This window comes from Leptodactylus fuscus, chromosome 8 (genome assembly GCF_031893055.1).
Source record: "Leptodactylus fuscus isolate aLepFus1 chromosome 8, aLepFus1.hap2, whole genome shotgun sequence".
Classification (NCBI taxonomy): domain Eukaryota; kingdom Metazoa; phylum Chordata; class Amphibia; order Anura; family Leptodactylidae; genus Leptodactylus; species Leptodactylus fuscus.
This window is the reverse complement of record NC_134272.1, coordinates 5616924-5629045: the sequence shown is the minus strand read 5'-3', so window position 1 is coordinate 5629045 and position 12122 is coordinate 5616924. Positions and strand designations below refer to the sequence as shown.

Sequence of the window (12122 nt, the reverse complement as noted above, 5' to 3'; positions counted from 1 at the left end):
CCACCATCTAATCCTAAAGGCAGGCCACTGATTTTCGAGGATTGGATAATTCCTCCAATACTTTCTTCTTCTCCGAGATTGTTTTGTGAAATCTTTAACCTTTTTTGGGGTTTATTTTTGGATGTTTTGTTTCGCAATCTGTTCAATACCCTTTTCTCCTTCTGTAAAGGAATCCCACATTGTGTCTTTGATCCTTTGTGGTTATTTTCTTCTCCGGCATCTTTATGTCTTGGGAATTTTCATCTTGTAAATTAAAAATAGAAGTTTCACGTGTGGGTGTTCTTTAGCTACAATACTCTATATTGTGGCGACACCTACGTCACGTACCGTAAGTGTCTGCGCGATATACAAGGTCTGATGTGTTCCTGAAGTCTGTGCCAAGTGTGCATGTCTATGGTGGTTATGGAAGTAATAGCTGTTGGATGTCCTTGGTTGTATATGGTCAGAATTAGAGCCACGTGTGGCCCCCGGGGCCCTGCTGGTCACCATGTAAATACTGTATATTCATCCAGCAATCTATAGACAATGGGAAGCGAAGGGGTTAAATATTTGTCATGCATAATGGTTTGCAAAGGACATCAAAGTCGTGTTTTGTAGTCCTGCTCCGGTGTCGGTGTCGCCTGCCTGTAATCTGTAGCACAGCTGACCTATGTGGTGCGGGCCGGGGATGTCGAGGTCATTGCTCCCCTTGTAGTGACGTTGAGGTGCAACGAAGAGGTCGTATATAAGAATGTGCAGAGTCTATAGATATCGGGGATATTTCAAGTAGATGTTAATATAATGGCAGAAGCAAGGTTGTGTTTTTTTTATGATGGTCTCCAAACCTTAGCGACTGCTCCCAATATGGGGATGGAGATTTTGCAAGAAGCCGGAGACGTCTTCAGGGTCTGTTCACATCTGCATTGGAGACTTTGTCACCCAACAAACCCCATTCTATTCAGTGGGGGCCATTGGGCGCTGTACATACTGACGTGTCGCAGATGCTGCACTTCCAGCATTTCATTCTGCTCCATCATAGGAAAAGTTGAGCCCTTAAAGGAGTTGTTAAAAAAAATAAATAAAAATAAAGATGGTTTCTTCCATTAGCAGCTCCGCGCCTGTCCATAGGTTTTGTCTGGATTTACAGTTCAGTTCCATTGCATTGAATAGGACTCAGCAGCAATGCCAGACACTAGCTATGTAGGACGCAGCCATGTTCTTGTAACCTGGACCAGATCCCCCTATCTAAATGATTGCGGGTGCAGTCAGACCCCCACTGATCATGAGGACGATCGTGGGCATTGGGTCGGGCAGCAAGCACAAGTCTATGTAAGTCAGTGGAACCGCCATCTCCAGCAGTCCCATGTAAGTGACCATTCCAAACCTGGGGCACACAGCACTCCTCCAATTCTCACGGTCGGGAGGAATTTCCATTGGATGGATCCACATCAATAAGCAAGTCACCCCCTGTCCTTTGGATACATAACCGTAACCAGTTCTTTGGAACAAAATTTCCGAATATCTCCAGGACTCCAATAATTGACTGACTGAGGTTCCATTGACCGGTATACTATAAGATATAAGCCCTACTATATCCGCTATAGCAAAACACAACATGAAGACCATCAGGGGCAAAATGCATCTTACTAGTCAATAATATATGAAGCTGAAGCCGAGTGAAAATTTTGATTTCCATCCCAAATCTGCAGGATGGTCTGCCTGGAATCTCTGGCCCCCGGGCACAATATAACGCTTGTATTTATTACATCATGTACTATTCCGCTTCATCTACCAAGTCTGCTTTATAATGGCGTCAGCATAATTGGGATCTTCTATTATGGCACAGCTTTGGGTTTGGATTCTAATTGGAAATGACCCCAAGCGTTATATTAGTAAAACCGTCCGCTGTATGTAGGACAAGGGTAGTGATGCCGAAATCTGCACATATGTAGACACGGAAGGTTTTGTGCTATTAAAAATGACCACTCAGCTGAGCACTAAAGAAGATAAAATGTCTGCTAAATGGAGTGGAAACCGCTAAAAAGAGCAGATCTCTGACTCACAAATCGTCGGTGGTTTTTATCGGACGCTGTGTAATGCTGATGTTGCCTTAAGGAGGCGCTGTAGGAAAATAAAGTACTTGTGAGATTGTGGGTACCAGGTGCGGGACACTCACTGATCAGATCATCCAAGAATATCCCAAAACCGGGGGTGACCTCCTGGAAGAACAGGCAAATCTTCTGCACCCCGGGGCATTCTCCTGCTTTTGTCAGTCTCTTTGTGATGTGGCCACGTTATATACTGATCATGTAGCGTGGTCAGTACCTTGTCATGCCCACGCCTTGTTCCAGCCACATCTGACCAGGGCACGACTTCGCAAATGGCTCCTTGTACCTAATTTCCTAGAGGACGCCTATAAAATGTCTGTAAATAGGATTCATTCATAAGTTCACATTGTCAATACATTGTAACTTCTTACCATTTAGAACTAAACCTCTATGATGCTGCTTGTCCTATGGCACAGAAGGGGGCGTGATTACTATATGGGGGTGCACTGACAGGAGATGGGGTTGATGGCAGACTTCTGTGCACAGACATGTTGTGAACTTGGTGGTCTGGGCTGGATAGAGAGCAAAAGGAAACTACATGATGCTAAAATGCACAGATTGGATATCACTGATGGATGGGAGGAGTTGCAAAGGGGCCCTAACTGAGATATCACATCGGGGTCGGAGTGTTTACGTTACAACCCAAGGGAAAGCCACGGGATCGATCGGTTTTAAACTTTGTCTACTTTCTACAGCAAATGTGCGCCATATCCGTTCTTCTGTTTCATAAATGTGTTGTAAAGTTAGACAATTCTAAGCCACGCCCATTCATATAAGCCATGCCCATTATGTTATAAGCCACGCCCATAATAAACCACTCCCATTCTGGTGCACGTTTTTTAAGTGTTTCAAGCCAGGCATATTTTAATGTTCATAAATATGTTGCAAATGCCGTACATTGTAAATTTTGGTGCAAATATAGACAGAAAAGTGTCTGCCTCTCGCTTACTCTTCCCCGTGTGTTACTCCTGGAGAGATCCTTTAAGACCCGATGCCCACCCTGTCTACATAATAACACAAGGTCTATAAATGTTTTTCTTTATTTCCACCCCTCGGTTTTGGAACCTTCTTTGCTTTTGATATTTTACCGTGTTCAATAAGATTAGTGTTTAAGAACAGATTAGCGGCGTGAGCATTAAGTGCCCCCCCCCTGCCCCCCCATGGCGCCGCCGCTCCGGCCGATCTCCTCTACAAAATGATATTGATTATGGAACCAAAGTGTTTTCCGTGCGGCTTTATAATTAGGTGCCGGCATTTGTTTATTGAAGGAGCGATTGAGAGACGGCGCCTGCCGAGACCAAATAATAATCAACGCGGGGCCGAGTCAAGGGGGGAAATTACCTGGTTTAAGGGATAACATGGGGAACATTAACCCCTTGTACTTTATTAGTGGTGATGCTTAATAGGACTATAGAGAGGTTATTGACTTATAAGGGAACTAGTCAAGAAAATCCTGAAGACCTGAAGTCCTTTATAAAGAATCCTCTGAACGTTACATGTTTCCAAGTGATCGATTGGAGCAGAATTTGGAATGGGGACTCGCTCGGCCATCGACACCAATATCATGTACGATAAGGTTATTGTGACTAATGATATATCTACAATATCACAGGATATCATTCCTCCAACTTTTCATACTTGAAACCTTAGAATATATCTTCTTAAAGATTGTTTCCTTTTCCTCCTTCCCTTCACTCAGACTCTTATCCAGCCTATGGAGTCTATGGAGAAGGGATGGGGGAGGAGGAGGCTGCTGCTGCAGGTTAGTAATTGAGTTATTGCCTCATTCTGTACATTGGTAGAGCATTATCTTACTTAGTATAATAGAGGCAAACAATGATCTTCGTTCCTAAATTTAGCAGAACTCAGAAGCTTCAGAATGTGTCTCCAGCAGCTTTCTGTTCCTCCTTCCTTCTCCATAGACCTTTTATGTTCTTATCTATGGTTATTTTATCTTCACTTATTAAATCACTAAGAATAGGACTATACCCTAAAGTGGTTGCACCGCCGTAACAACCTATGATGTATCTACGGGATAAATGATAAGTGTTTGGTGGCAGCAGATCCCAACGACAACAAGAATGGAGTCTTGAGTGATGGTCACTCCATGAGACTGGTAAAGATTGTTGACCATTGTCTGTACCGTAGACTTTGGAGCAGTAGAAGGTTCCATTCCAAGAGAGGACACAGGACCCCTACTACCCCCAGACATGCATTATCTAACCTATGGATAGGTGATAAGTTGCAAAACCAGTATTCTAGAATACAAGATGAGGAGATCATAGTAATAAAATAAATGTATGCCCTTGCATGACCCCACTTCCTAGGACATCCCTGTTCAGATACCCACCACTCATTTCAATGGACACCCCTTCTCACCGAGTAGGAAGCCATGATGTGAACAAATAAGGAAGCTGTAAGAAGAAGATCAAAATCTCTAATAAATTCCAAATTTGCTTCATGATATATTTAGATATTTCTATCAAACTGAGAACCTAAATGGGGGAAACAGTTGCAATAGGAGAAGAAAGAAAGAAACTTCCATTAGTCAGACCAGTCTTCTTTATGTACTGAGATGTCTTCTTTCTGAAGGAGAGCTAATTTACATAATTATTCCCATGAGGCATTGCCTGTAAGTACTGGATCTCTTCAATGAAAAACAGAACCCTCAGAACGGGAGGGGAAATGTAACATTTTAATGAGATCTGCTACATTTCTAAGTAATACGATGTATTCAGGAAATACAATGTAACTGCATCTCATCCTCCTAGAGTCAAAGGTCAGCAAATTACAATTTTAGCAAATTGTGTTCCTTTAAGTGTTTGTTCCTCTCATCAGTGTAACCTGAAATCCTATATCTCTTCCCTTCCCAGCGAGGAGACGGGTGATTTTTTCGATAGAATGAGAAGTGTACTTCAGAAACAAGAGAGCATGCAGCGGTATTGGAGGAACGAGGTACAGTATGTTCAGATGTTTGTGCCATTATTATTGCTCAATTCTTAAAATAGCCATACCTCAGCTGTAATGACGGTGGCAAGAAGTAGTCAAGGAGGCGCAGACAGGTATTTGCAATCTACTGCCTTGTAAGACACAATAGGAATACATATAGTGCCAGTCAATTTATCATGATGGGAATCATTTCCCCTATAGCAGCGCCGTCCCCTATAGCCGCACTTCCAGGGATGTAATTACTCCTGGCGAGACTTGGAACCCTCTTTACTAAGAATTTGTGCACAGACTGTTATATTATTAATGTAATGTGTAAGACACTTCACCACCATCTTGGTTGAAATTCAAGATGCATGGACCATATAAAACCGTGATCTAGCTCATAGTACTCATAAGGTATACAGAAGCATGCCTACTGGCCATTCCAATAGCCTTTCATCCCCAGCCAGTGGCCAATATGGAGGAGAAGGAGCCCCCATAGCAGTAGTATCACATAGAAGGATTTTTTCCACGTCTACTTTTCCTGTGTAGACTGATTTCCACATTATAAGACCAGGAAGAATAAGGATATTGTAATTGATAGCCTTAAAATTTGACGGGTCCTTCGATGCTCCATCTTGCATTGGATGGTTCAGGTTTCCAGAATGTTCTCTTGGCACACATTGCCCATTCCAACTTCAGTATTGTTGTACAGTATGGGAATCCCTTTATGGCCATGATGTATCCAACTTCTTCCTCAAACGGATGCAACATAGTATCGTCCTTTCATGTTGATTCCGCACCCATGACAAGGACCTTGGTGTTCTCCAGTGGATGCCAAGTCATCCGATCTCAATCCAATGGAGCCCATTTGGTGTGCGGAGGGAGAGGAGATTCTTTGTGTGAATGGGCAGCAAATAGATATAAGGCTGTAATGGCCAGAACCCAAAGAACAATGGTCTTCAGCCTATAAGTCCCCCAAGTCCCGCCACGTTGTGACAACCACTGGTAGAAGACCAATACCCAAGACAATGTATCCAGATAGGTCTTCATTAGAATATAAGAATCAGAATATCAATCTAAAAGCCACTGACTATATTCTGTTCCTTCCCCTTTAAGAATCTGTTTTGTTGCACCTTCGGTTCCTCCCCCTGTAACGTCTTCTGACCCTTCTTTAGTATTTTCGCTCGCACATAATATAAACTTATGTAAGATTGTGAGTAATAGTAAGTGAGCAGATGGTTGCAGACATAAAATAAGTTCTTTGAAGTTTATCGTAGACGTTCTTGTGATATTTTTCTTTGCAGGGTGTTTTAAATAACAGCATCCCACCCCCTCACGAGAACACGGGCGAACACCGAGCAGCCGACAAGCTGATACTGTCCAAAAGAGAGGTAAGATTTAATTTATGCAGAAAAAATTCACTGCAATTTTTCTGGCAGGAAAACGAACAGAATGAATTTCTGGAATGAGCTCAGCGAAGATAAAGTTTTCTTATATCGGCGGCTTTAGGGAATTCTGAGTAAATAATATGGGGGGGGGGGGGGGTCTCCGGTCCGGATCCTCATCTTATACCAAGAGTGTCTTTGACTTTGGAGGACCCAGCACGTCCCTCCATTACACAGACTGTCCATCGGTGTCCTTGGGTATTGTGTAATGCTTCATTTATCCTGGGGTGGCGCTGCAGGGAAACAACGCACAGGTGTGCTCAGTCATCTTGTGGATATTCCATGAATGTCTTTGGTTGGAGGACTCCTTTAAGGATTGGGTCATCCGCTCATACAGAGTTTTTTCATTGCTTCTATACTAATGACTGTAATTAATGTGTCTAATATTTTTTTATATTTTATAGCTGGAATTGCTTTATGAGGAAATTATCTATACGTTAGTTTATATGGCCGGAGTGGTCTCTGCCGAACATGTAGCCAGTGAGGAAGAACTCTTTTACTACCTTCAAATGGTATGTGCCATCCGCTATCTGTATACCATACGTTACTATCATTACTAGAATTGTATCTTCTTACCGATATGTTATAGCAATGGTGATCAACCATTTCAAGTGAAGTCCCCCCTAGTGAAAAAACGTCCCAGCTGAGTACCCCAAAGTGGCCACCACTTGTAAATGTTACAAAATAAGGCTTAGATTGGAGCCTCAATGAACAGTTATGTAATGGCCCCTCAACAGTGCCCCCAAATCTAGTATAATGGCCCCCTCAGTGCCCCCACATGTAATATAATGGCCCCCTCAGTGCCCCCACATGTAGTATAATGGCCCCCTCAGTTTCCTCGCCACATGCATAGATATTTTTGCATTTATATTCTATATCAGGGGTAGGGAACGTATAGCTCTCCAGCTGCTGTGAAACTACAACTCCCATCATGCTCCATTCACTTCTATGGGAGTTCCACGAACAGCAGAGACAGTATGCATGCTGGGAGTTGTAGTTTTGCAACAGCCGGAGAGCCGTACGTTCCCTACTCCTGATCTATAGGATCACCGTGCTATATATCTGCACCTACAGTATATACAAGAGGAGAATTTATCACCACTAGTGCCAGGGGAAAGGGGAGCAATTGCCCAAAGCAGCCAATCAAATTACAGCTCTTATTTCTCCGCGGCCCTCAGTGAGGGGATCTGATTGGTTGATTTTTGCAGCACTTTTTGCTCCTCTTTTCCATTGTCTTCCTATTGTTTATCCCCCCCATTGCCCAATTCTCAGACCCTACATTGAGGCGTCTTGGTTTTACTCCATCATATTCTGTGCTGCTCTGCAGAATCCCATCCTGATCTATCAGGGCCATAACTTCTGCCTCGAGACGCTGCATGTAAATGAGAAGACGGAGCCTTTCATGTGACATCCAGTGAAATCTATTTTCAGTATCTATCCCTTTAAGCAGAAAGCTTGCGGACAGATATTGCACGTGTACGGCAAAGACAAGGCACAAAGGCAAGCGGCTATGGAAATGTCATTCTGCATTTGCTGAGCCGCTGCCTTCAGAGAGCTTGCCAAGTGCTAGGAAACAAATGGCAGGTTGTGCTCGGCTCCTGCGGATAATGAGACTCCAGACTTGCATCTCCTTGTCAGGTCCTCGCTCCTTAGTAACATAAAAATGTGTTTTTGTGCAGGTGTTTGGAATAAGTGAGAGTGACCACGAGTCCATTCTGATGCGGGTCAAGGATCTGAAGGTAAATGGATAAGATCAATGGGCAGTCCTGTATGATCCTGATATTCAGGGTTCCTTCACATGGACATTAGATAGTGATTGGACACGTTATGAAGCCTTTGTTACTATGTACTGATAGTGTGTACTACAGAGGATAGGTGATTAGTATGTTATCTAGGGGGGTGACACCCGGACCCCGCACAGATCAGACCCCCACATGTTAAATGCATCCCTATCCTAAGATCGATGGTCATCTATTTGGGGTCATAAACCCCCTTTAAGTGGTCGCTTTCTGTAGAGAATAGAAAAGGGCCCTGGAGTGGAATGTAAATGTTCTGTATCTGCACGGTGGATTGTGCGCGGCCCTATAATAGTCAAGTGATCTCATAACATGAAGTAGATGGCGCACGATGTTCAGATTCTGAGGCCTCCGAAGCAGAGAACACGAGTAATTAAAGCACTTGGGTGGGCGACGAGTGGCTTCAGTCCATACAAATCCCTTCCCCTCCATGATGGTAAATCTGCAAAAGTCGGTAAACAAACTGGATGTGAAACACTTCTGCAAGTCAAGTGGTTCATGGGGAGTATATAATCCCTATAGTACGTATAAAAGGAGCGCTCCCTGCTAGTAGCTATAGCAATGGCACCAGGGCACCCAGACTAGTTACTCAGCCTTACTTTTTATGTATTCTTTATTTTTCTGCAGAATATTTCTTTAAGTAACATTGTCAGATTGATTAGTCTACATATAAGGGTCTTATGGTGTTTGATAAAGGTTAAAGGGGTTTTTCCAGGCTAAAAATGGTGATCATTATCAGATCAGTGTTGCTCCGACACCCAACACCCATGAATCACCTGTTCTCCGCAGCTAATACACAGAGAATGGGGCAGGAAGCAGACAGCGCTGTTCTCTGAGTAGTGGCCAGACCAGGTACTGCAGATCAGCTGCCATACACTCAGTCACAAGATAAATTAAACATGAATCGGAGGCCGACAGACCCAGTAATGCAGATTTACGATATGCACGGTGCGTCGCCTTCATCTTCAAAGGGTGATCGTCTTCATTTGATGTTCCTTTCTTCCAGGCACCCATCTATGCGTTAAAAGTTACCGTGGTTCAGGCCAGAAATCTTCTTGCAAAAGACGCCAACGGTAAGCGGCCCCCTCATTGCTATTGATCCTTTTCTACAGCAAAGTCTAAAACTTTTCTGGTTTTTAGAGTTTTGCTCCTTTACTCCTGGCTTCTACTCCTTTATCTCCAAAACCAATCTGAAGAATCCCATCGAAGGCTTCCGGTTTCCATTCTGTTGCTCTTCTTTCCTTTCTCTGGATCTCCAGATGTTGGTGTCCACACGAGGTAACCTCTGTTGCTTTCCAGCTGTTGTTGAACTAGGCTTGCTGGAACTTATAGTTCAACAACAGCTGGAGAGCCACAGGTTGCCTAAGCCTGGTCAACAGCTGCCATCATCCCAAAGATATTGTCAGTCTGATCAACCAACCCAGCATGGTCTCTATATACTGATCTATCCAGCTCTCGTCTCTCTATAACCTTTTTTTCTTCTTCTGTATCTGTCATGAAATACTTGGCTCTGGTCTGTAGTCTCCTATATGTTGATATATACGTACCGCCATTTTTGTATGTTGTCTATGTATATTGGCCCAAAAGACTAAGAAACTAAACCTATGCCAGGTCAACGCTGACCATAGTCCAAGTATGGGATCCACTAAGATCAACATTGACAAGTCTGGCTACTATCTTTTGGTCTGTCTTTAACTTGAGCTCATCTCCTCTTCCATATTAACAATCAATACAATATCGGGTTTCTGGAAAACATTGCATTCATGGAGAAAAAATGGAAAAACTGGAGACCATTGGTTGACCAGGTCTAGCCATTGCCGTAGAGGTTGTCAATGTGGTCAGTAGATCTCTACATGGTTTCTTTCTCCTTAACTACCCGGATCTGGTCTATATATTCTGCTCTATGTCTATGTACTGTTGTATACCTGTTGCTATGTTGTATACTTTTGTATGTGTATTGACCCAAATTTCCAAGGTAGTGATCTGTCAAATGTTACATTCTTGGCTCTGGTTTTATATTCTGTGTATATTTGATCTAAGCCTTGGAAGATGTGAGTCAAAAATGGACTAACCCTGGTCAACAGTGACTTCATTGCCATGTCAATTTAGGTCACCTTGACCAGTAGAGCTGGTCCATCTTTCACCAGAGATTATGTCCACTTACTACTCACTGCGTTAGGTGTATACAATATAGTCATTGACCATCACCAAACTAGAGAAGCTGGAGACCATTCATGTCCTAGATCCTGTTCATGAGCTGGAGACCATCCATGTCCTAGGTGTAGATCCCAAGGATGGTCTACATATCTCTGCATGGTTTCTTTCTCTTGAAATATAAGGCTCTGGTCCGTCCAAATTTGTATCAGTCTATGTATACGGTACCTACTGAGGTTTGTATGTACAGCATTGATCCAACAAACTTAGATACTGCAATAGATAGATGGAAGCTGAAAACAAAGTATCAATGCAATGCGATACAATCATGTTCCATGTAGCATGTTCTATAAGCCAGCCTTGGCTGGGATCACTGCTAGTGTCAGATATTGTCACACTCTGCAAGTTTAGGACAAGGTTCACAGGATATAATCTCTTCGTTTAAGGCAAGCTGTGCACACTATGCAGCACAGAAATAATTTTTCCTCTACTTGCCACTTTTGATTTTGTATCATTATTTTGCTTGCTTATGTAGAGCTCAGCAGGGAATGTACCAGAATGTATTGGCTGCTTCTAAATCACAGGAAGATAATGGATCTTTCCAAAAATCCTGACACACAGCACAGTGTGCACAGGAACCTGTGTGCAATATGTGTTGCCATAATTGGGTGAGCCTTCGATCCGCGCACTGTCTGTCCATGTTGTGGTTTTATTTTGCAAACATTTCCTGATCCGCTCAGTAATTGTCACTAAATTCTGTAAGACGTTTCTTTTCTGGTCGTGGTTCTCAGTAGACGGTAGGAAGGTTTATCAGGCTGATTCCTATTAGGATAATGATGGGTTAATCTGGGCTGCACCATCCATGATACTGGGTTGGGCAAGGCTTTTCGGGTATTATAGGCAACCATGCTTTAAAGGTGCTTCAAGAACATCCTTTAACTGTGCGGATCTTTAATAAGGGAGGATCAGACAGGAAGTGGAAATAGCAGAATAAAGGCTTCTAATTGGCCGCTCGCCGGATGTAACTTCCTGTCTGCTCCTCGTGGGAGTGGCTTGGGTACTAAGAGCAGGTAAGTGTGATTGTACTTGTCTATAGGCAAGCGCTATGGCCACTGTCTTAATATATGTAGTCATTTATAGCATTGACACCACTGCTACCACAGGCTACTACTATTATGGTCTATGAATATGTCTCAGGATATCCGCATTATAACTATATTTAGATAATGTATGTGATCACTTTCCATTAACAGGGATTTTACCTAAATTCCCGTTGGCACATCCTATTGATATAACATAAACTAGATGGGCTTGATTATGTATAGTGTTCATGTGATGGATGGATGGATGGATGGATGGATGGATGGCTAGATAGATAGATAGATAGATAGGAGATAGATGGATATGAGCTAGATAATGTGTGTTATCTATCTATCTATCTATCTATCTATCTATCTATCTGTCTGTCTGTCTGTCTGTCTGTCTGTCTGTCTGTCTGTCTATCTATCTATCTATCTGTCTGTCTCATATCTGTCTCATATCTATCTATCTGTCTCATATCTATCTGTCTCATATCTATCTGTCTCATATCTATCTGTCTCATATCTATCTATCTGTCTCATATCTATCTATCTGTCTCATATCTATCTATCTGTCTGTCTCATATCTATCTATCTGTCTGTCTCATATCTATCTATCTGTCTGTCTCA

General features: G+C 42.8%; 1 protein-coding gene across 1 annotated transcript in view; it reads left to right on the top strand.

Annotated features, from left to right (window-relative positions):
- BAIAP3 (BAI1 associated protein 3) overlaps positions 1-12122 on the top strand; it is a 109167-nt gene that overhangs the window by 47015 nt on the left and 50030 nt on the right. Inside the window, exons 3-7 of the mRNA XM_075285066.1 lie at positions 4961-5042; positions 6323-6409; positions 6868-6975; positions 8143-8202; positions 9266-9332. Of these exons, the coding sequence (XP_075141167.1) occupies positions 4961-5042; positions 6323-6409; positions 6868-6975; positions 8143-8202; positions 9266-9332 (404 nt within the window). The remainder of the gene's footprint in view (positions 1-4960; positions 5043-6322; positions 6410-6867; positions 6976-8142; positions 8203-9265; positions 9333-12122) is intronic.